Raw genomic sequence first — 25,987 nt, forward strand, 5'->3', positions numbered from 1 at the left:
CCAAGTGTATACATTAAGAGCTAAGAGTAGACGTAGGTTAGATGAGTGTAAAGAAGCTCGAACTTGAAACTAGAAGACCTGGGTAAGCCTCAGCTCTTTTTCTTACTAAGTTTGTGACCTTGAGCCAGTTGCTCTGGCTCTCAGGCCTTCTCTCTAAAAAAAAGTAGGAATTTTTATTGATGACTCTAAGTTCCCTTCAGGATCTAAATGTTTATTAGATGAGCCGACTAATCCCTTGCACAGATGGCCCTGCAACAATGCCCAGGCACGGAGAGTTTTGACACAGGACAGGGAAGATCTGTTTGTGAACACGAGGAGAAGCAGCTGGATTTGGATGTCCTGGACCCCCAGTATGCAGTACAGAAACCCAACATCTGTGGGAAACTTAGGAAGTTCAGTGACAAAGAGAGAAGAAATGATAGAGAGGGAAGGAAATTACTAAAAAAAGAAACCTACCAACTCTTGGTTTTGCACAAGACTTACCTCTGCCTTCAGTGACATTGGAGGAAGTTTCTCACTAAAGTTGGCTCTGTCTCCATTCAGTGTGTTTAAATAACAGCAAAGGGGACCTGGAACTGTATTAGGGTTCTCCGGAAAAACAGACCAATAGGATGTGTGTGTGTATTTATATATACATACATACATAGAGATTTCTCTCTCTCAGAGAGAAGTTGATTTATTTTAAGGAATTAGCTCATATGATTGTGGGGGCTGGCAAGTAAGAAATCTGCAAAGCAGATTCTAGCTATCAGCTATTAGGCTAGAAGTTCCAGCAGGAGTTGATGTTGCAGTCTTCTGTCCAAAGGCAGTACTGTGATAGAATTCCTTACTCCTCGGGGGACCATAGACTTTTCTCTTAAGGCTTTCAACTGATTGGATAAGGCTCACCATATCATGGAGGGTAACCTGCTTTAGTCAAAATTTAACAATATTAATTCTTCTGACCCAGAAACATAGTACCTCTCTCCATCTATTTAGATCTTCTTTAATTTTTCTTAGCCAATGTTTTATGACTTACAGTCTGTAGGTTTTGCACATTTATTGCAAGATTTATCCATTTGTATTTCACATTTTAAAATATTATAAATGAGACTGTTTTTTCAGCGTCAATTTTCAATTGTAGTAGTGTATAGAAATACAGTAATTTGGGGGTATTGATCTTTATCCTACAGTGTTACTAAATTCACTTTTTAGTTCTGGTATGTTTTGGTAGATTCTATTGGATTTTCTATATATACAATTGTGTCATCTTCAGATAAAGACAATTCTGCTTATTCCGTTCTTATACGGATACCTTTTATTTCTTTCTCTTGTCTTAATGCACTGGCTAGAACCTCTATAGTGCTGAGTAGAAGTGGTGATAGAGGACATCCTTGACTTGTTCCTAATCTTAGGGGAACATCATTGTCTTCCACTGTTAAATATGATACTAACTGTAGGTTTTTCATAGAAACTATTTTTTTCAGGTTGAGGAAGTTCCCTTGTAGTATGAACCTGTTGAAAAGTTTTGGTTTTTTTAAATATGGTTGGATGTTGGATTTTGTCAAATACTTTCCCTCATTTATTAAGGCCATATGCTTTTTCTCTTTTAGCTTGTTACCATGGCATAAAGTTGTTCATAACATTCCCTTACTATATGTTTAATGTCTGTAAAATAAAGAATATAAGTAATTTCATACTTTTGGTTTGTTTTGTTTTCTCTTCTCTCTCTTTCTTTTTTCGTCTTGTCTTTTCCTGATCTATATGGCTAGAAGTTTACCAATTTTATTAACCTTTCCAAGGAACCAGCATTTAATTTCATTCATTGTCTCTTTTTTTTTTTAATGATTTTTCACTATGATCTTTATTTTTTCCTTTTTTCTGGTTACTTTGGATTTAATTCACTCACTTTCTAATTTATGGTGGAGGTTGAGATCATGTCCTTGAGACCATTCTTTTCTATTATAGGTGATTAATGGTATACATTTATAAGTACTACTTTAGCAGTATCCCACAAATTTTGACAGGTTGTGTTTTCATTTTCATTTGACCAAATTTAATTTCTCTTTTGATTTCTTTGATATATGGACTATTTAGAAGTCTGTTCATAAATATCTGGGAATTTTCCAGGTATCTTCTTGTTGATTTCTAGCTTAATTCCACTATGGTCAGAGAACATACCTTGTGTGGCTTGAATATTTTTCATTTATTAAGTCATATTTTATGGCCCAGAATATGGTCTATTGTGGTAAATGTTTCATATGTAACTGAAATAATTTGTCTTCTGTTATTGTTGGCTGGAATGTTCTATAATTGTCTGTTAGGTCAGGTTGGTTTTTCCAACGTTCTATATCCTTGATGATTTTTTTTTTTTTTTGCCTACTTGTTCTATCAATTATTGCAAGTGGGTATTGAATTCTCTGACTATAAAAATTGTGTATTTGTTTATTTCTCCTTGCAGTTTTAACATTTTTAGCTTCATGTATTTTCAAGCTTTGCTATTAAGTGCAAACATGCTTAGAATTTTTAGGTTCTTTTTGTGAATTGACCTCTTTATCATGATGAAATAAACTTCTTTATCCCTAGTAATATATTTTTATTCTGAAAAATACTTTGATACTAATATAGCCAGTCCAGTTTTAATTTGACTAGTGTTGGCATGGTATATCTTCTTCTTTTAACTTATTTTATCTTTATATTTATGCATTTTTTGTAAGCAGCATATGGTTCCACTTTGCTTTTTTATCCAGTCTGAAAATTTCTGCCTTTAAGTTGGGGTGTTTTGACTGTTTACATTTAACGTTATTATTCATATGGCTAGGTTCAATCTATCATTTTGCTATCTGTTTCCTATTTGCCTCTACTGCTCTTTGTTCCCTTTTTTTTATTCTTCTAATTCTTTTGGATTTATTCAGTATTTTGTATGATTTAATTTTATCTTCTTTGTTGACTTATTGGCTGTAGCTTTATTATTTTAAAAGTTGCTTTATAGTATACAGTATACATCTTTAACTTATCCTAGCCTAACTTCAAGGATATTATATCACTTCACAAATAGTGTAAGAATCTTACAATAGGGTACTTCAACTTCTTTTCTCCTGGCCTTTATGCCATTGTTATGTTTACACTGTTTATGTTATGTTGTCATACATTTCATGTATCTGTATGTAATAAACTCTACAATACATTGTTACTATTTTTGTTAAACAGTCAAGTGTATTTTTCAAAGATTTAAATAATAAGAAAAACATCTTATATATTTACTACCATACTTAAACCATCTGGTACTTTTCATTCCTTTATGTAGATCCATATTTCCATCTGATGTTATTTTCCTTCTTCGTGAAGGACTTCATTTGACATTTCTTCTAATTGAGGTCATCTGGTGATGACTTCTTTCAGCTTTTGCATGTCTGAAAAAGTCTTTATTTTGCCTTTGTTTTTGGAAGATATTTTCACTGGGTGTAGAATTCAGTACTTTAAAGATTCTGCTTTGTTGTCTTCTGATTTGCATTATTTCTGCTGAGGACTCTACTATCATTTTTATCTTTGTTCCTCTGTATATAACTTGTCTTTTTTCTCTGGTTGCTTTTAAAATTTTCTCTTTATGACTACTTTTGATGAGCAAGTCGAGTATGATATCCTTTGGAGTAGTTTTCTTCAGGTTTTATTGTGTGTGTGCTTGGACTTTATTGAGCTTCTTAGATCTGTTAGATTATAGTTTTCATCAAAATTGGAAAATATTAACCATTATTTCTTCAAATATTTCTGTCTTCCCTCCTCTTCAGGGACTCCAGTTACATGTGTTAAGGCTGCTTGAAGTTGTCCCACAGTTCAGTGATGCTCTTTCATTTTTTTATTTTTTTCCCTCTGTGTTTCATTTTGTGTAGTTTCTGTTGTCATGTCTTCAAGTTTACTAATCCTTTTCTCTGCAATCTCAACTGCTGCTCATTCTATTCTGTATATTTTTCATCACAGACATTGTAGTTTTTATATATAAAAATTCTATTTCAGTCTTTTTTATATCTTCTGTGTCTCTATTGACTTTATGAACATGTGGAATACAGTTAAAATAACTGTTTTTAATTTCACTATCTGTGTCACTTCTGGATCCATTTTGATTAGTTGATTTTTTCCTCATTATGGGTCATATTTTCCTGTATGCCTGAGAATCTTTGACTGGATGCCAGGTATTATCAATTTTATCTTTTTGGATGGTGGGTATTTTTGTATCTCTGTAAGTATCTTTGTGCTTTGTTCTGAGATGCAGTTAAATTACTTGGAAACAGTTTCATCCTTTTGGATCTTGTTTTTAAGATCTGTTAGGTAGAAGCAGAGCCATGTTTAGAGCTATTATTTCCTCACTACTGAAGCAAGATCCTTCTAAGTACGCATTGTCCTGTGACTATGAAGTTAACCGGTCTGGCTGGTAGAAACAGATACTATTCCCAGCCTTGTATGAACATCAGGACTAGTGCTTCTAATCTTCTCAAATGGCTCTTTCCCCAGCTTTCCTCCCATGTAGTTTCCTCCCATGCTTGTGCCAATCACTATGCTACTTATTACTTGAGGTACCTTCCACAGACCCCTAGGGTTCTCTGTCTCTCTGTAGCTCTCTCCTGGTGCTCTGTCCTGCATACTCTAGCTGACTTGGTTACATTGTCTCCCAACACTTGGTGGTAGAGTCTGAAGTCTGATTGGTCAAGAGTAAACCCTCAGTTTTGCCCACATTGGGTCTAGAAGAACTCCAGTCTAGCTCTTTACAATAAAGAAGATAATCTTGCTAACAGCTAATCAGGAACACCCAGATTCCAAAATTTCAAAATATTTCTTTTCTTTTGCAAGTAAGTTTCCTTTCAGTAGACACAGAGCCCATCTCAATGAGAGTACAGGGACACCTTCCCTTTCACTCCTTCTCCATAGTCACCTCAGTCTTTTCTACCTCTCTTCCCTCTCTTGAGAGTCCTACATCTTCTGGGGGAAACCTGGAAATTCTTGGGGATCAGATAGGCTTTGTTCCTGGCTCCAACCTGGAAGGGCAACATTTGGTCACTATGGTTTCTTAGACATACATTCCCTCACACTTTTCTGAGTGGAACATGAAAGAGACCCCAAAGCCTTCCCCTTGCTGAGATGGACCAGGTCTCATAGGGCAACTTTAGTGTATTTAATAAAGTCTCTGTTTCTTTACTGTGAGAGCAAGAAGGGAGAAATGAGGAGAAATAAAAACCCCTTTCTGCATCAAAGGTACTATTCAAATTAATAAGTTAAATAGGTTTTGAAGGTAAGCCTAAGGAATTCACCACCATTGATTTGGTGGAGGATATGCCTACAATCCAAGCAATACCTTTTGTTGGGAGCTCCCTAGAGAGAGCATAATAATAGTAATTTTTTAAAAAAACCACTGTAGAAAAATTTTATTTTTATATAGGCAAATTTATCAATCTTTTCTAGTAAGAAGTAGTATTTACCTTTACTCTTTTTTGTTTTTCCCTCTTACATCAAAAATTAAACTTCAACAGCTAGATTAATATCAATTCTTTTTTAAAAAAATTAATGACATGGAAGTCAAGAGACAAATAATAATATTAGCCTTTGTCATTTATTTGTTATCTTTGGACAAGCCATTCTGTCTCACTAAGAGCAGTTTTTTTCATCAATAAAGTGAAGACTTGATGATCTAGAGAGATTTTTTGTGGTGGTTTAAAGACATGTCCACAAATTATTTGATACTCCTCCCTTTAAGAGGTAGAACTTAAATTAAATGTAGCCTGGACTTAGTGACTTGCTTTTAATGAATAGAAGAATATAGAAGAAGTGATGATGTGTCACTTCCAAGCCTTGGTCATAAAAGGCATTGCAGATTCCTTCTTGCTCTCTCTCTGGGTTCCCTTGTTCTGAAGGAAGCCATCTTCTGTGTTATGGAGATACTCAGTCCTCTGGAGAGGCCCATGTGGCAAGGAACTAAGAGGCATCCTGCCAATATCCAGAAAGGAACTCAAGCTGTCTACCATTAGCCTTGGGGATGCACCATCTTGAAAACAGATCCTCTAGCCCTAGTCAGGCTTTTAGGTGTCGGCCTTCAGCCTGGCCGACACCTAGACTGTAACCTCATGAAAGATCCTGAGCCAGAATTGCGCAGATAAAGCCTCCTAAATTGCTGACCCTCTGACTCTGAGATGATAAATGTCTACTTTTTAAACCATTAAAGTTTGGAGTAATTTGTTATGTAGCAATAGAAAACTAATATATCCTAGGATCTTACCAACCCTTCCAGTTCATGATTCTACCATTTGATTCCAGGAGGATGTGTCTCTAGTTGCCTATTGTTTTTACTAGTACTTTACAAATTGCTTTGCCTGTTATATTTAAAAGCTCTTCCTTGAAATGCTTACATTCCATAAAACAAAACATTTTGGGCAGAAAACTAAGTAACATTTTTGAATAGAGATATTTTCCAACTGGATATTTGTGATTTTTGTAGCTTATATGTTTTAATAAAATGAGACCTTGGGAAATTTATCACTTTCCATGGAGTTCTGAAGCAGGAAATGGCTCCTAGGTCCTCGGAGAGCCGACAGGAGATATGTGGACCCCTTGACATTGTATGCAATGTGTTGTGTTAAGAGCATTTTCCTGAGAAAGAGTATGTACAGCTTTTACCAGATTTTCATAGTCTTTCCCTGCCTCCAAAAAAAAATAAGGTTAAGAACCATTTATCTGGTTTCCGTTGCCACCTGTGGGAATTCAGGTGCAGAGAGGTAAGTGACTTACCCACGGTTAGAGACAGAGATCATCTCACTCTTAACACGGTGCTCAGACTCCAATCTGAGAAATGAATTCTACCTCCAAGAGACAGCTCAGGGCAGAACTGGTCTTTGCAATGCTCTCAAGTGCCCAGACCCTCAAGACAAACCTTTACATGTATTATTTTGCTGTTGTATATCTCTTGCTTATTTAGCTCATCAAGCTGCTTTTAGAAGGGAGTGGAATCCCCCAAAGAGCTCTCCTTGCTGGCAGACCTTTTATCTTGGTTCCTTTCAATTTTGCCCTTATATTGAAACACACAGAAACTCAGCCAAAGTGCTTTTTTTTTTTAAACCATGGTATCTGTTAGAATCCAAAATTACTTTGTGGAGGAAACACATTACACTTACCTGACCTGATTACTGTAGACATATCACTTACATGTTTCCTTAATATTTTTTAAAACCTTCACATCTTTGCAGTACTGTTACCCATCTCTTTCTGAACAAAGCCAGATTTGAATGTTACCATCATAATAAATTAGTAAGAGATTTGGGTTGAAGGATCAAAAGATTAGAGTTAATTTCTAATATTTATGTTAGTTCAAGATACAGCCTGCCTATTTAGAAATTAGAAATTGCTAAGAACCATCCATCAATGCCCGAAAAACAAATATAAATCGTTGATTGGAGAGCTAGAACATATCCTGCACAGTGCTGGTCATTCATTAGATTCTCTTTAAATACTTCATCACAAGTAGTATTGAGCAGTCATCCTGAACAAGCCTGGCTGATTAAGGGAGCACATGTAGTAAGCGGCCAGGCCTAAAGGAAAGAGAGTAGGAAATCTGACTTTTACACTTTAGGCTATCTTTACTTCAGCTTTCCGAAGACATTCACTTCATGTAGATTTGCCATTTATTCCCACCATCCCCATGCACTCCAGGACACAATCGTTTTGCTTTGGCCAAAGCCAAATCCAAGAAGCCATGACGGAAACCACAGTCCTAGAGAACCTGGGGCTGAAGAATCTGTGCCGATGCCACAAACTGCCCAGACCTAAGCCTGACCCCTGGCTGTCCCTCCTCCCACTTAGCTCCAGAAGATATCTGCTGTGAGCAGGTTCCTGGGTTGGCCACATGGCCTAGTGTGGCACTGGCCACCAATCAGGGGTTCTGAGAGAGCACTGCTCCTTCTCCTCAAAGGTGGCAACAGAGACTCAGAGCCTTGGAAACATTCCCAGGATCTCTGGATGCAAATGTTTTCAGCAAATTCAGCATTATATCCTAACTTATAAAACAAATCTTGTAGCACAAAGATGAAGTTCAGTGACTCAAGTGCTAATCGGGTACATTTATTTTTCCATAAACAGAAAGACATGGGGATATTTGGCAGGAGGAAGGACATATTTTATATTTTGGTGATTTTATTAAAAGTGAAAAGAGCTCTATATTTTAAAGTAATTCCAAAATAACAGATCAGCCTTGTTTGAGGAATGGCAGGAAAATCCTCTGACAAGGAAATTCAGTTTATTTTTAAACTTCCAGGGGGTTTAATTTAATTATAGATGGTAGCAAAGAGCAGAGATCCTTGAAAGTTTTTAAAAGAAAAACTAAAGTTTCTCTAAAAGGATAATATATTCAGCATCATGTACATATATGTGGATATACACACACACATATATGTATGTATGTATGTGTGTGTGTATATATATATGGGGGGCGGTGGGTGGAGAAAGAGAATAAGGAAGAAAGAAAAGGAGAGAAAAATCCTTTTTGTGGTGTTCTTTGTATCTACCCAGAAACTCTCATCTGGAAGTACGGAAGTTCATTAAAATGAGTAATTTAGGATGACAGACGTGGTTTTGGTGATTGTCTCAAGGAAAACAACTCTTCACCTTGAGACAGACATGTAGTTTAGCAGACAAAATCAGTAGTGTCAGGCTGTGATCTTTTTTGCTATCTACACATTGCTTCAGGTGGGATTTTCAAAGCAGAGTCAAAATTTATACAATGAGGTTACAAATTATTTTTATGATAGTAATACTAACATTGAAAATGACTTTCACTAGGAGAGCTGTCTAAATTTCAGTTTCTGAAAGGATTAGATACCTTGATTTTGCATGCAAAAGATGCCAAGTATGCACTGAATATGAATTATAAAGCAATATTAAAAGAAAATACACATAGCAGAAAATATAAAAGTAGGTAAGAGCCAATAAACATGAATTGTATATCTTCCACTACCTACTACGCGATTATTGATGCTCAAGAAATACTTGCTTTAAAAAAATCAAGGCATGTGAATGGGCCCAGAGCAATTTGACTATACTGAATCAAATGGTGACTAAAAATGCTTTATTTCACTCTTTTATTTTGTAGGTATTATTACTTGGCTTTCAGGACACATCAAACACTTCTTGCTAGCAAAGAGAGCTGTGTTGCTATCTTGGAAAAATCCAGATTAGATCACTGGCTGCTGGGGAAAACAAAGGTAGTTCTTTCTTTGTTGTTTAGATTGTCCCCATGATGCTCTGCTGTGTACCTTTGTCTCTTACCAATGACATGAATGGCTCTGTAAGTTGTGTAGCTTAGCAAACAAGACCCTAACCTAACAGTGATCTTTGCTGTTCTTAGCTCAGGAGTCCTGGAACCTCAGGGACCAAAGGAGGAGAGTTTGCCTCCTGTTCTGCATGTAGTTGGAGAACCATTTAGCATTTCTAGCATGAGATCCAGCACCGCAGGCAAATATACAAGTCATATTAGTGACAAGAATGAGTATCTTTTAGTTTTGTCCATTTTTCTTTGGACTCATGTTATTTACTGAACACTCTGATTAGTAGTCTCATCGTGTCTAACTTTTCATTTGGGAAACATCACATCCTGGTGGAAACCCAGGTTTTTATGGTCTGTTTGGGGGAGGTCAATAGGTTTGTTTGTTTGTTTGATGGAGGTACTGGGAATAGAACCCAGGACCTCATGCATGCATGCACTCTACCGCTGAGCTATACCTTCTCCCTGTCCGTTCTGAATTGCTCTATAAAGCCAGTCTTAGCCTGAGTGTGATGACAACACTGCCCCTCCTCGGTGGAAGTTATATCACTGTGTCACCCAGGTCCCACTCTCTCCAAACTTCTGTCAGCTGTGGGTCAGTTTTTCTGGTTGGGACCTCCATCAGAGCTGTGGGGAAAGAGAGCAGAGATCAAGCTGAGAAAATGGAACTTGTGGCAGAAATGAGGCTGGCCAGGAAAACATGTGGGATCTCCTAAAACCCTGTGAACCTCATCGTCTGTTTATATCAATAGTCACACTTTGGCTCGACCTTAGAAGAGGAATTGTATTTGCTTCCAAGAAGTCAGTAATGTTAGCATAAATCAAGTCACTGTAAACTTTATTTTGATGATGCTTTTAATATTTATATTAAGAATATGTTGGAGCAGAGTGAATTTCTGTTTGGGAGCCCATATGTAATGCTAAAACTCACGTCTCATTTCAGGTTTTTCTCAAGTATTACCATGTTGAGCAGTTAAATTTGCTACTGCGGGAAGTCATAGGCAGAGTGGTTGTGCTGCAGGCGTATGCCAAGGGATGGCTTGGAGCCAGGAGATACAAAAAAGTCAGAGAGAAGAGAGAGAAGGGGGCCGTTGCCATCCAGTCAGGTAAATGGTCCTGAATCATGGCATTTCATTCAGTTCTAGAGGCCACTCACTCATTGCTTTTCTCAGTGGTTTCTTCTCCTCCCTCCCTCCCTCCCTCCTTTCCTTCCCTCTTCTTTCCCTTATTCCTTGCTTCAGCAAATATTTACTGAGTACCTCCTGCAGGCCAGGCCTTGTGCTAGGTGCTGGGGATCTAGCTGAGAGCACAACCACCACGGTTCTTGACCTGCGGATAAGCAAAAAAGTCATCCCTACCCACTATGATGAGTGGCAAGATGGAGACGGTGTGCAGTGGGTGGATGGATGTAAAACCTGAATCATCCAGACATGTGCCCCAGCTCCCAGATAGCTGACATAATGTGCACTTCACGTCCGTTACCGGGTTTTCAACATCAGAATGATGACTGCCACATCCAGGCTTTTCTAGCCCAGACAGAGCTCGTCAGCCAAAGGAACCAGTCAGTCACGAGGCTGTCAGGCGCCCAGCCCAGTCAGTGCCTCTTTGCATCCATGTGTGCGTCACTTGTGTTACAAACGGCATTGGCCCTCTGGTGCTATCGTGTGGTTGTGAAAGCCCCTGATCTCAAACATAGCAAGTGATTTCCTCTGTGTTCTTATAACCCAGAATCATAATGTCCACTCCTGGACTTCATGACCTCACTCAGTGACGTGGAAAGCCATGGGATGCTCCCTGGGGGAGCAAACCGGAGAGATGGTCACGCTCCTGGTGGGAGGCTCAGTGCCCCGGTTCCCTCTTTGAGGGACTCAACATGCTCTCCCTGCCCCCAGGGTTCCCTCTCTTTCTCTTCTTCTCTCCATCCCTTTACCTTTCCTTTCCCTTTCCATCAAACCCGTTCCTCTCCCCATGCACAATTCTGCACATAGTTCCTTCTCACCACACACAACTGTGATGCTACTAATAATTATTCTTTATTTTTCTCTCCTTTGACTTTCATGTTTACACCTTCCTCCCCATAAAAAATATGGACTGGGTCGGGCTGTTCAGTCCTCTCCCACTCCCAAGTCCTGAAGACAGAGCTCCTTCCATGGATGGGAGTGACAGGGACCCACCTCCCCTGGATAGGGGTCCCAAGTGATTCATAAGTGGGATCCAGATTGTTCTGGAAACTCACTGCCTGAACAAAAATACCTCCTTCTCAGAGCATCTTGGAAGCCAAGCTGAGAGTACAGAGAGGCCTCTCTTCGCCACCATCGCTCACGTATCTTGGCTTATTTTGTTTAATGAGGAAGCAGGAGGGAGGAGGAGAGGGGTAATAGATTGGAGGGAGAACAGCTTATATCAATTCTCTGGCACGTTCTGAAATTAATGTCATTCCTTGCACATGGTTTTATATTTTTAGCCTGGAGAGGATATGATGCTCGGAGGAAATTTAAGAAAATAAGCAACAGAAGGAATGAGTCTGCTGTTCATATTCAAGCAGGTAATTAAAACATCATTTTCATGGCATCCACTTGGAAATATTCTGTGATTAAGTTCATATGAGTTTTGAAAAGTGGAAAGGTTAATAATTCAGGAGCACTTGGAATAGGAGTCAAGAGTTCTAGCCGGGGATTCTAGTGCTTACTCTGATACACCCCCCACCGGTGATGATGATGGCGCTAACCCTTAGTGAGCTCTGGCCATTGCCAAACCTGGCTAAAGATGCTCCGAATCAGTACTCTTATGTTCCTAATTTTATAGATGGGGAGACGGAAGCACAGAGAAGTGAAGTGGCTTGCCCATGATCACACAGCTAGTCAGTGGCAGAGCCAGCGTTTGGTCACAGGCAGTTTGGATGGAGTCAACTTTGCATACCGCCCACTGAACCAATCCCTTTCTCTCTTGGAGTCACATGCCCCTCGTCTGTGAACAAGAACAGTGACTCAAAAGGTCTGAAAGGGGTCTTCCAACCTTGGAATTCTCTGATTATATTCCAAAATAGTTCAGGGACCTTCTTGGCAAACCGAGTTTCCTGCACTCAGGCCTGCACATGGCTGAGGTGAGCATACGTGGCTCAGCATGGGCTGCCTGCGAGCTCGGGTTCCCAGCCCCCAGGTCATGCTGCTCTTCTGCGTTTGGCAGTAACCACGGTAACTGCCAGGCTGGGCTCCCTCTCTCATCTGAAACTGCATGTGCCGAATTGAAGCTCTGGAAGAAACAGGCCCCGGAGCACACCAGGAGCACTGAGAGCACAAGAAATTGGAGACAGAATGAGAGACAAGGGGCCGGTCCAGTGGACTTAGCAGCAGGGAGAGGGATAGGGTTTCAGATACTCCTGCGCTTGAAGCAACTTTTGAATAAAACAGCTGCAATCTTTTTGAGAAGGTCCCTGCCCAGAACCTGGCTCCAGGGATACTCTTCAGAACTCTCTGGCTCTGTAGAGGCCTGATGTCTTCATTCAAAACCAAAATACTGGGGAGGAAAGCGTACCATTTAAATCCAAATGTGTAACTTTGAACACCATCCCCTGGGAATTCTAAGCTCTACAGCTTCAAAGCATCAGGACAAGGACTGCAATTCTAGTTGCAGCTTAAGAAAGATAACAGGGCATTTTTTTTTCTGTACTTGTCCACTTCCCAACACACACACATGCACAATCCCCTTGTTAAGAGAGGATACTGGACTGATCTTGCAGTTTGGCCCAAAGCCCAACATATATTTTCAGATATAAACTTTAAGCTTATATATTGTTGATCCACTGATCATAAGGTATGTAGGATCATAAATCAAATATTCCCTCTCTGAAAATCATCTTTAGAGGGCTCCCTTTTTGCACTCAGTTATTGCCAAGTGAACACTGCATAAGAACAGGCAAGTGGACTTCATCATCATATCAGGACAGTCAGGACTGCATCTTTTCAATGCAGCACCAATGGGACAGGTACGGTGGAAAGATGATTTTGTTTCATGGGACTGGAGAGAACACATTTCTTTAAGGAGCTTCCTCTTTTTTAGCTTTGCAAGCATCCCCCTCTGTAGCCTGGCAGCCAGCATTCCTGCTTAGGGAACTTCCATTAACTACAGGGGCCAGGGCGGCAGGAAGTCATTGAGGATGGTGCTAATGCCACCTCCCTCGCCCTCTTGTCAGGAGAACATGGCAGCCACAGCAAAAGCAGGAGGAGTCTCTTTGCCCTTCAGCCAACACCAGGGACAGGAACTGAGGTGCGGGTTTTGTTAGTAGTAAAGATACTCGGATAGGATAACAACATTTGCAATTTTATGGGCAGCCTACTTTTGAGAACGTTTTCCTTATCTTTAGGTGTGAAGGCAAGGTATGTTTATCAAAAAAGCAAAGCAACTCACTCCAACGTCTCTGTTTTGGGGTGTGTGCTTCCCAAAGCATAATCCTCTTATTACGGCTCCTCTTCGTGCTACAAGGACGTGTGGAGTAGAGTAAGCCCCAGACATAGGGTTCCCTTACTTTTGAAGGCTGCGCAAAGTAGCTTAGGGACGTTGTCACGGCGCAACCATTTCTGGTGGTTTTCTAAGGTTATTCTTTATCATTTTTTTCAATAAATCATTTCATTTGAAATTTAGAGCCTGTGTGACGTGTTTGTTTATATTTCAGGATTTGGCCTATAGTCTTTTTTTTTTTTAAATCGTATTGCTAAGCTATGTTATATAGTTCTAAAAGAGCAGCCCCTGAAATTAAGGAAGCATTTGGCCTACATGTTGCTGCAGAGCAGCGCGTATTGAAATTTGTTTTCCTTTCATCTCCTTCCCAATAAAAGCAGCCTCACGGCTTATCCCTTTAGCTTCCTCAGAACTTCCTTTCAGAATTCCCGATCTATTACTGCACATTCACATACCAGAAACAAGATGCCTTTTCATGCTGTCAACCTTTTTCATCTGAAATGTAAATTAATTCTTGCTGGTATGCCTTGACAGAGATCAAAGTCAGGGTATTAACCTTCCCGAGCTTTCTCCAGGAATCCGTCCACAGGATCGGGCTGCCGCTGTTAGGAGGCCGGTGTCCCAGTTACAGGGCCCTCCTCCAGGCAGTCCTCAGCCTAGGAGCCACCATCCCAAAGGCCCAGAGCCCTTGTGAACATGACCTCATCATTACTTTCAACTAAGTGAGGGATGAGCTGACTATCTTGGGAGAGATGAGCCTGCTCATCTTAATTGTGAGCCCTTCGCTCAGATTCCGGGAGCTTGTTTAAGTGGTTCTGACAGCCAGTGATCTCGGTGTGAGAGAGGGAGGGACAGGGCTCCAGATTGGAAACCTCTCCCCTTGCTCAGTGGGTCTTTTTTTGCCTGCCAGTCTTTGAGGTAGGCCACATTTGCATTTTCAAAATAAACAGATGCCTTTCAAATACATGAGCTGGTGGTCTAGAGATCTCTGTGGGCCCGAACAGTTCACCAGCCGGCAAGCAAAGCTGGAAAAGAAAACAAACGGGGAAACACGCCAGGCACATGCTCACACACTTCCCGTGCGCGCACCATTGTGCCGCCAAGAAAGGGCCTTCATGAGACGTGGTGGGGTCACACGGAGAGCCAGCAAGGATCTGAGCAGAAGTACAGTTAATCAGTTTCTTTTTGGGGGGAAGAGGGCGGGGAACAACTTTGAATGTCACCTTGGTGAGATGTTTCACTGCTTTTGTTATTGGTTAATGCTGATAATAGGCTCTTCCCATAGGAAAACCCTCCTCTAAACACCAGAGAATTTAAAATATGTACTTTTTCAATGAGAAAAATAAAATTGTGCACATATTAGTGCTCTGATAGATGGGGTATTCTAAGTAAAAACTAACAATTGTATGTCATTTCATTACTAACTGTCACTTTTTAAAATGAATTCTTAAGTTTAGGAAAGTGAATATAGCTAGATTTCATCAACTAGAAATGCATACATTCCTCAATAAATACTACCAAGACAAACAAGTTGCAATGAAGTTTTTTTTAAAGATCTGCAATGTCTCATTCTTTGAGTTTTTTAAAGCATAGTTTTTTTTAAGATTGCCCTCTAACTCACGATCTGTTTTTTAAGGGAGAGCCAAATGCTAGCCTCCCCGTTTCACAGGGGAAAGGCCCCGAGTAGGTGGCGGTGGAGCCCTAGGGGCTGGGAATGGAACTTTAGTATCTCCCAGGAGGAGCTGTTCCTGCAGCCCCTTCCTCCCCTCTCCCCCAGCCCCCAGGAGCAGGAAGAGCCCATCGGTCGCTTTACAGCACTTTCCGGCTGATTGCTTCAGTGCTGTGGCGGCTGTAGTTTTCTCTTCCCCTCGGTCCTCTGATCAGCTTCCTACTTAATGCCCTCCTTGGCCCTCCAGGAGATAACGGCACTAAAAACCACAGCCCTTTCTCCTTCTGATGCCCTTTGGGGCGCATGCTTCTTGGAGCCGCAGCCTCAGCCCGGCCAAGACTGAGGGGACGTTGTAAACCGGCTGCAGCTGGAACCCCTGGGCGCATCACATGAGGCCAGCTGATGGGAGCGGTTTTAAATGCTGCTCCCGAGAAGAAAGCAAGCATCGCATCCAGACAGGCTCTACCTCTCCTCTGGGTTAATTTCTAGAAGCCTGACCCAACACTTGACGGAACTGAGTTTTTAGTGCTTAGAACTGCCTGTAAACTTTTAAACCTCGCTCAGAGTAAGGCTTTCTCTCATCTTTTCTAACTTTAAACGGCTGGTTCGTTTATCATTGTTGGTGGGTTGGCAATGACTAGGTGGTTGCAATAATTTCCTGAAACTAGATTTCCAGAAATATCCGTAGGTGCACAGGATAACTGTATTTTAAAGTAGGAAATTTCTTTTCTCTCCTTCACTTATTCAGCTACCTACTTTATGCTAGAGCTGCTACCATAGTGAACAATGGCATTTAATGTGGGGCTGCAGATTTTCCACATTCAATTCAGAAGCCTAAAAAAAGTACTCTCCCTCAAATGGATGCTGTTTGTGTAAATCAGGTGCTCTAGATTGTCAGCACTCAATGGAAGGGAGTTCTATAAAACTCCAGTGCAACACAGAGTCAGAATCATTATAAAATATCGCTGGGGATATATTATCCTCATTGGTCCATTCTTCTTGAAGATAAAAATGACCACACTAGATATTTTACATCCTCACATGGCTGTGCATAAGCAGATTGTTGACCACAAGCCAAACAGTAGAGGAAGGTCAAGTGAATGTACCATTGAGGGGAAAGAGAAGAAGCTTCAAAGCCAGTGTGGACTTGAGGTCCTCTTGTGCCTGATATACTGACCTGGCATGGAAATGTGCTTAAGATGAAACTTTGGTGCAGCAGTTGGCACCCCAAGACTCAAGATTAAATTTCAGAGGAAGCCCATGAATAGAATCTGTTCAGTATTGAATCAATTTCTCCATTATGGACCTCACATAGAGCTCCAGAATCTGACTACAAAAAGGCAATGCCCAAAATGGTATGTTTACCACCTCACCACTGAGTGAGGCAACATTATTATGATCAATTATAATTGATCAGGAATGGTATCCACAACACACTTGAGATGCCTTTATGTCTTTAAATTATTTTTTTCATATAGAATCATAAAATATAGTATCACATTTTATAACCTTTACTAGTTACTGGGCTCTGTCCATATAATGGTAAAGAAATATTTAGGGGAAAAATTAACTGTGTTATGGCAAGAGTTATCAGGCTTTTGTTTCCTCAAAAGTTTGTGTAGAAAGACAGAATTTGTTTTCTCCCTAAACAGATGACACAAGCACAGATAGTTTAAATAAATTGTCTCCCCTTATGTGTTATGTGAGCTTAATGATTGGTATCGGAGTCTTCTTCTGAGTCTTCACCCAGTGCTCTTTCTTGTAGACTGTCTTCTATGATTGGTTTCCATCTTGGATGTGGCACATGGGCATAGGGTACAGTCAAAGCTTTGGGGAGACTCTTATATACTATCCTAAGCATGTGGACTTTGGAATCAAAACTGTTGACTTTAAATCCTGGCTATACCACCACTTGTCATATGGTTTGGGGAAAATTAACTTCCGAGCCTTAGTTTCCTTAGCTATAAATGGGACTCCTTAAGGTCTAATTCTCAGGACTGTTGTGAAGATGATAGCAGATAATGTACACAAAGTATCCTGCATGGTACCTGGCCCATGGCAGATATTCAGTAAATGTCAGTTTCCTCTCTGTCAATTTCCTACTCTTCCTACGTATGAACTTAACAGAGGAAAAAAAATCAGCCTGTGAAATACTCTTCTATAATCAGCATAATAATATTGTAACTTCAAAAAGATGAAGCTATTTCTTTCACTTTTGGAGGAAAAAAATAGTACCTGTCAAATTTCAAATACAGTTACAATAAAACCTTTATAAAAGAGAGAATTTTCCAAATCTTAACTTATGTCTCGCTTATCCAACAGGGAAAAATTAAAATACAACAAAAGCACAGAAAAGATTTCAGGTAGTTATGTTGTGGTTTGGTTTTTGTGAAGAGCTACACTCCATCATGTTGAGAACTTGATTCGTTTGTGCAGATACTTTTTTTTTTTTTTTTGAGTAATGGTAGATTTATTCAGAGATACATATTCCATAGACAGAATGCAGGCTGTTTCAGAAGGCAAGAGAAAGGCCATGAGGTGTGGGGGTTGGGTGCTCAGTTTAAAGTAAAAAGTAGATACACATTCCATAGGCAGAGTGCAGGCCGTCTCACTCAGAAGGGAGAGCAACCACAAGGTGTCTGTGCAGGTACATTTTTTTCAGTGACCTCAAAATTGTTAAGACTTAGGTGGTGTGCCACTGACATCATGGGTTGGAGGCCCTTCTGCAACTTGTTCTGTGAATTAGCAAGTCCCCTTGTCACCTCCTTCCAGCAGTTAGAAAGTCTAAAAACCAGGAGTTAGACATCACTCAGAGTTGCTCCCTGCTGGTGTGGAAAGCAAGTTGCCTTTCAGATGGCTGCAGAATTGGAAGATGTCGGTGAGCCGATCATGGTTAACCCACAGTGACGGCTGATTGGCAGCATAACAGCTGAGGGACAGCCATTTGGCCAGAAGTTCAAACCCCAACACGAAGAGCCATGGCAGGACCCTGGCTTGATTTGCTGAGGCCGTTAAGTCTGAGTCACCAAGTACAGAGGCGGAGGTGGAGGTGACAGCTGGTAGCCATTCTCATCAATAAAGTTGTGATGGTTGAGATGTACAAGCAACCAGAGCCTGCTAATTTCAGGGACTTTGAGCCAAGTGCTTAGTGTCAAAACCAGCTACCATCAGCGATGCAAACAGTCATGAAGGGTCCCTCGTCAACAGCCAGGCTCTCCCCACCAGACTCTCTTCCTGGTGGGTTAGAAGCCATTTGATCCTGCTTTCCAGGAACAATCCAGCTTGAGGAGGAGGCCTTGTTCTTTTATTTTTCAAAATTCTGATAACTTTTTAAAAGTCAGATTTGTTGAGGTACAATTTACATACAATAAAACTCAGTTTGATAAAACTGAATGAACGTATAGAGTCAAGTATCCCCTTCCACAGTCAAGAAAAAGAACATTTCCAAAGAGTTCTCTAGTGCCCCTTGTCATCCGTTCCTTCCCCACACCCTCCTTCTGGTGACCACTGATGGGTTTCCTGTCCCTATAATTTTACATTTTCCACAGTGTCGCGTAAATGGAGTCACATAGTATGTAGACTTGGGAGTCTGACTTCTTTTGCTTCGCATAATGCTTTCGCGGTTCGTCAGTGTTGTTACATTTATCAGTAGTTTCTTCTTTTTCGTTGCTATGCAGAATTCTGGTCTGTGGATGTACCGCAATTCTGTCCATTTGCCAGCTAAATGACTCTTGTTTCCAGTTCCTATGAATATGAATAAAACTGCTATAAATGTTCAGAACTTTATCTTTTTAAGAAAAATTTAGAGGAAAGTAAATAACTTTGCTTTATAGGAAGCCAGGATGATCCTAGAAGTAGTTGTTTCCTTCTTGATTAACCAACAGAAATGCTTATTTTCATAGCATACTTTTTGCATAGCAGTGTGCAGTTCATACAGAGGACTTCCACTAACCTTATTCCTGTAATTATCACAGTAATCCTGAGAAGTAGGTTAGGAATTTTATCCCATTTTACAGACTGTGGCTAAGAAACAGCCCTTCAATTCAGACTGCCTAACTCCTGATCCGCTGTCCTTGCCTCAAGACATATTCTGAACATCCTGTCTATGCAAAACCCTCTGCTGGCAGCTTTTGTGATGGTCACAAAAACAACATAAAAATACTGGATTCTTTTCCCTTTCAAAGAGGGAACAGTCTGATGCTCCACATCATATATCATCAAGGAAATGCAAATTAAAACATTGAGATACCATTACACACCTATTAGGACGGCCAAAATCTGGAACAATGACAGAACCAAATGCTGGTGAGAATGTGGAACAGTAGGAACTCTCATTCATTGCTGGTGGGAATGCAAAGTGGTGCAGCCACTTTGGAAGAGAGTGTGGTGGTTTCTTATAAAACTGAACATACTCTTACTATATGATCCAGTAATTGCTCTCCTTAGTATTTACCGAAAGGAATTGAAAACTTGTGTCCACACAAAAACCTGCACAGGGGTGTTTAAGGCAGCTTTATTCATAAGTGCCCAAACCTGGAAGCAACCATGATGTCCTTCTGTAGGTGAATGGACAAACTGTGGCATATCCACAGAATGGAATATTCTTTTCAGTGTTAAAAAGAAATGAGTTATCAAGCCACAAAAGACTTGAAGGAACCTTACTTGCATATTACTAAGTGAAAGAAGCTAGTCTGAATAGGATACATACTGTACGATCCCAACTGTATGACATTCTGGAAAAGGCAAAACAATGGTCACAGTAAAAAGATCAATAATTGTCAGGGAGCGGGGGCCTGCTGGGAGGGATGAACAGGCAGAGCACAGAGGAATTTTAGGGCAGTGCAAAAACTCTATATGGTACCATAATGATGGATTCATGTCATTGTACATTTGTTCAAACTCAGAATCTACACCACCAAGAGTGAACTGTGATATAAACTACAGACTTTGGGTAATTATGGGTAATTGGGATGTATCAGTGTAGCTTCATCAGTTGTAACAAATGCACAGATGATGGGAGATGGTGATAATGGGGAGGCTATGTATGTGGAGGGGCAGAGGGTGTTTGGGAAATCTACCTTCCCCTCAATTTTGCTGTGAACCTAAAACTGCTCTAAAAATAGACTTTTTCACAAGAGGGGATAGTCTCAGATGGAACCAGGACCAACAAACCTACTACAGGCTGGAAAGGAGTACTAAGCGAGGGCCAAATGACACAGCTAACAAGATACAAATGATCTATGAAGCTCCCCCTGCCTTTTTGGAAGCTGGCAAGGCATAAATTTTAAGCAGTAAATGCAGTCTGAGGCGGCTGGGAGTCAGGAAAGAAGAGAGTAACAGTCCCTAGATGCCTGAAGTAAAGGGGATTTCTCAGTGATGCTCCAGGACAGGCAGGAGTCTGAGCTCTGGGGTGAGAGGACACCTCCCTCCTTAGCTCCCACGTTACAGAGAGCAATTAACCAGGCAAGACTTTCTTTGAACCCTGTCAAAGTTTGACTGGGATAATGATGAATTAAGTAGTGGAGAATCAAAGAGGAAAGTGCTCTCATGGTCCTAAAATTACTAGCTCTGTTTTGTGTGGTGGAGATGGAGGCCAGGGATTCTGGTGTAGCCGTAAGGGGAAAAAGTGTGCCACTTTAAGAAAAGAATTCGACTTTGTGTTGCTCTTGGTGGCTTTGCTTTCTGGACCTCCCACAAGTTGGCCTCTTTAAACTCTGATAAGATGGCTGCTGACCAGCTGTCATTCCAGCTAGAAACCACACCGGTTTCTCATGCAATCGGCCAGCAGTGGTTAGAAGGGGAGGCTGGCTTTTGAGCCTCATCTGTATGTGCCCTCTCTGCTAGGTACAGTGGGCACCCTTTGCCAGCTCCATTGTGAGGGCAGGAAAGCTTACCTAGCCTAGATCACCAACCAGGGAATCTACCCAGACGATGCTGGGGTCTGTCCTCTGGGTGGGTCATCATACAGCAGGCCAGGCCAGCGCCCCCCGGCAGTGGCTGATCTGTGGGAACCTTAAAGGCCTAGGCCTGTGAGTGAAATAAAGTCTGAATTTTTATTTCTATTGATAAAGGAAAAGATGAGAGGCGGGAGTTAATGATTTCTAAATATTTAAGTAAATGGGGCTGCCCCCTGTAATATTTAGGAATTCAGACTTCAGGACAAAACTGCTTGGGTTAGACTCCTGGCTCTGCCAATCTGCAGCTGTGTGTAACTCTCTTGGGAAAATCATTTAACCTCCCTGTGCCTCAATTTCCTCAGCTGTAAAATGGGAATGATTGTGGTCTCTATCTTTTAGAGTTCCTATGAGAATTAAATGAGTTAATTTTTGTAAAGGGCTTAGAACAATGCATGGAACATAATAATTCATACATTTGTGTTTGTTAAATACAAATAATGGCCATTTCCCCAGCTCCTGTTCCTAGTTTTTCTCCACCTGCCACTCCCATCCCCACCCTGCCAGCCAGTTCAAGCTGAATACACACACTTGATCTTTTTCTCCTATTTCTTTTATTTAAATCCTTAATATCTGTCAGCTCCCTCTCCTCATATTAGTTTCCTAAGGCTACAAATTACCACAAACTTTGTAGCTTAAAACAACAAACTTATTCTCTCTCAGTTCAGGACTCGAAAAGTCCAAAATCAAGGTGTCAGCCAGGTTGATTTCCACTGGAGGCTTTGACGGAGCATCCTTCCCACACCCCTCTCCCAGGTCCTGGTGGATCCCAGCAATCGTCGGCATCCCATGGCTTGTAGGCCCATCACCTCGCTCTCAGCTTCTGTTGTCACATGCATTCTCTGTCTCTGTGTCTTCACATGGTCTTCTTATAGGTTACTAATAATTGGATTTAAGACCCACTTTAATCCAGTTGGACCTCATTTTAAGCTAATTATATCTGCATAGACCCTATTTCCAAGTCAGGTCACATTCTGACTTCCCAGGTGGACATCCGTGTTTATTCTAACTCTCTGTGTCAAAGTATAAGCTCTGTGGGGGTAGGGACTGTGCCTCCCTACATGCGGTCTGAGGCAGCTGCCATTACATAACATGGAAATGTCTGCTGGGCCCCCTTAAAGGAATGAAGGGACATGGTACCATGTGGAAGGGCAGTGCTTGAGGAAGGAGAGCCATCCAGCAGGAGGGAGGGGACAGGATGAAAAACACACATCTGAGGAAATAAAAAAGGAAAAAGGCCAGAGATCCCAAATATTCTAATATGGTATTGCCAGCAGAATTAGAAACTGCCCAAGTCAGGAGGAGGTGCAGAATGAGAGAGAACAGGCTCTAGATCCCAGGTCAGGGAGAAGGGAGATGGCACAGAGTTAGGGCTGATGCCTCAGGGCAGAGCCTGAACAACATTTCCTCTGTGGAGAGGAGGGGGCCCCTGCCAGGATGGTTTCTTCTAAAGCCAAGGGATCAAATTGGAAAGAACCTGGCCTCTCCAGATACTTGGGGCAGTCTGAGATGTTAGAACATCTTCAACCCATCCTGAGTTTGAGGGTCACAGAGCATGGAAGATGAGATGTAACAATGGGGAACCTCCCTTCTGCACTTTTCCACCCAAGCTGTCAGCTGTTTTGGTAGAGAAGTATTTAAGTGTTTATCAACATGAAGTAAGCTGACTGGACCATGAAAAGCTGCAATTGCGACATTCCTCAACAAAGAACAGTGTGCAGCCTGCCTTTTCCATGATGGCGTTGACCCACAGTGACAGTGGACAAGATTGCAAGATGAAAGGGAGGGAGAGGCCTGCCGGGAGGCAGAGGTGTGGAGAGAAGGAGGAAGGAGGCCTTATCCCTCTTTTTGGCTTCTCTGGCTGGAGAACTGAAAGGCAGTGGGAAAGCCATCCAGTTGTCAAACCAGGAGCCCTGTTCTTGTGCACTCGACCTCTGTTGCCACCCAGCTCCCTGTTGGACTAATGCAATCAGTGAGACAGGGAGGTTACCCAAATTACCCAACGTCACCGAGCTAGTAGGGAGTCCAGCCAAGACAGTTATTAATTCTCCTGTTGCCTATAATAATATCCTTTCACAACCATACCCTATTAAATCTTCAAAACAAGCACCAAATCCATGGGTGAGATTCATCACCTCAGAGCCTCAAACCATAAGCAAGTTCCCTAGTCATACTATTCAGCCACTTTGGTAGTTCGTCCAGATGTAGGAGCACAACCTTGAGAAAATCTTTTTTTGTTGCATTCCACAGGGCGCCCTTCAGACCAGAACCATGACCTGCATCCCGCTGTCGCAGCAGGCACCAGAGGAACCGTCCAGGTTCAGGATGGCCGTGAGCCTGGCAACCACAAAGGTGGGGTCATTAGAGGTTTAGAATGGGTGTCTTGTAATTGTGGATACTCCAGAGAAGGCTCCAGAGCTGGAAATGGTCACCTGATATGGACCTCTGTCTAGCACTTTTTTTTTTTTTCCTACACATGACAGCTGATTAAATTCAGGGGCAGCCTTGTGGGGGATCCTGCAAGGTGAGTTCACAGAAGTGGAGAGAGTAGACCAAGATAAGCTGTCCACTAAGGGAACTGGTCTAGTCACAGCTCTCCTTACCAGCTGCCTCCCTTCAACCCACCCTCTTGGGGAAGACGCTGCCATGTTTCTATCTGATTTACTTCAAGTCCTTATGAAAGTTTAGCCTCTCAGGAAGGCCTTCCAGTGACCCTGACCTTGTACATATTGAGAACATTCATGGGGGGAAGGAGCACTGTGGACAGGAAATGAAAACTTGGGTATCTGGTCTAAGCCTTTCATTAGTTAACATCATTGTAAAATGAGAGAATGGGACTGAATCGGTGGTTTTTAAACATTAAAAAAAATTAGAGTTCTTCCTTTTTTTCAGTTTGAAGATTCCTGGATTTCTGCTTGAAGCAGAAGCTACAAGTTTTAAAATACGACCTTGAACACTAATGCTATAGCATTTTATGAAAAGTGAGGATGAGTAGCCCTGGATTTTCGGCAGAGTTTGTAGCGACAGTCTCCTCAGCAGGCCCAGCAGTGGGGCTCTGGGCGCTTCCAGCTCCTTTGGAATCTGCTGCCCAGCCTGGGTTTCAAGAAATTATACAACTGGAGCTTTATGTGGGGCAAGGAGGTCAGGGAATAGGGAAAAAAGAGAGGGGGAGCCCAAGGAGCAGTGGTGTTTCTTGAACTTGAGGAGACTTGGGGATGGAGGCAGACACTTCATTCTCAAAAGAAGGATGTCTAGCTATAACTGACATACAATCTAGACCCCTTCCCCCTAGCAGAAGTCAGAAATAGAAGGTCTTCCTGTTGTAAACTGCACACAGGTATGCTCAGTTTGCCCAGACACAGGTAAAACAACAACAACAACAAAACATTGAACCTGAATGTTTTTGGATGGGATGTATATTCTCTGGTTCACCCCAGACCCCACCACTCCCCACCCTCTGCGCGACACTGCACGCATTTGTGTTACCTGAGTGGCCCCAGAGGCATCTGAGTTCCCAGCACCTGCTGGGTTATTTTCTTTTTCTTTCTCCTGATAGTCAAATGTTTTTTCAACTTGTTTCAAAATGGTCTAGTGAAGAATTAGATCAATTTTACTGGGAAATATGAATGCCTCTAGAGCTCAGCTGACTTTGGAAGGATTCAACTCCTCCAGAGAAGTCCTTCCCAGGGTTTCTTTATCTCACTAAACCAGAAGGAACCCTCAGGGAAGCTTCCCTGAAGATAGGAGACCCATGTCTTCAGAGGCCTCTGTTATCACACCTGCGCGTACCTCAGGTCTGGTATTTTGTGGACATTTGTGCTATTGAGGCTTACCGTTTTGACTTTTCAGCCATGTCACAGGTCTAATTCCTTTAATTTGATCTATTAACTTAGAAGGAGTCACCCTAATTTACTCTTCCATTTTTCTCCATATCTCCAATCTCTTGTTTAACAATTACCGTGCCAGAGAGATGCCAGGTGATTCCAGCTGTCACCAGGACATAGTTAAAAATATCTGACAGTTTTGGATTTTGCTTTGAACTCTGTGGTTTGATAACCTCCTTGTTTTTTATTCATTAAAAATTTTTTTTTCAATTGAGGTATAACTGACCTACATTATATTTATTTCAGGTGTACAACATAATGATTACTTCCTTCTTATTTAAGTTTCTTTCTTTAGTCTGACTCAAATTCTTATCCCTGCTCTTCTGGCAAAGCTGGGGGATGGAAGAGCAGACTTTATGTGAGCTTTAATAAGAATGTTCTGTAAGTTTCTGTCGGTTTTTATACTTCAGATAACTCTCAAAAATCAATACTTTGATGACTGAAGTGCAAGTGAATAAGAAACATAGGATAAGTTTTCCCTTTAATTACATAAACAGAAATTCTATTGGTTTTTATTGGAAACCCAGACAAAGTAACTGGGGGCATTTGCTAAGCCTCACATGAAGTGTTGCCACCTTCTCTCTTCCTGGTGGTGGACACAGCTTTTTCCTCTCTGAATTGCTGTTAAACTGCTACTGCTCCTTTTTTAACTAAGGATCTCAAAATAGGTGCAGACAACAGCAATCTCAGTGTCCCACACGGGCAACATTGGGCTTTGATCAGTGAGTGGTAGCTCTTGGTGCCG

At 41.4% G+C, this 25,987-nt stretch overlaps 1 protein-coding gene across 1 annotated transcript in view; it reads left to right on the forward strand.

The window, feature by feature from the left end:
* The window catches only part of MYO3B (myosin IIIB), a 313,633-nt gene that overhangs the window by 185,313 nt on the left and 102,333 nt on the right, over positions 1-25,987 (forward strand). Inside the window, exons 21-24 of the mRNA XM_032479659.1 lie at positions 9,107-9,218; positions 10,221-10,383; positions 11,742-11,822; positions 23,609-23,710. Coding sequence (XP_032335550.1) covers positions 9,107-9,218; positions 10,221-10,383; positions 11,742-11,822; positions 23,609-23,710 — 458 coding nt within the window. The remainder of the gene's footprint in view (positions 1-9,106; positions 9,219-10,220; positions 10,384-11,741; positions 11,823-23,608; positions 23,711-25,987) is intronic.

This window comes from Camelus ferus, chromosome 5 (genome assembly GCF_009834535.1).
Source record: "Camelus ferus isolate YT-003-E chromosome 5, BCGSAC_Cfer_1.0, whole genome shotgun sequence".
Taxonomy (NCBI): Eukaryota; Metazoa; Chordata; class Mammalia; order Artiodactyla; family Camelidae; genus Camelus; species Camelus ferus.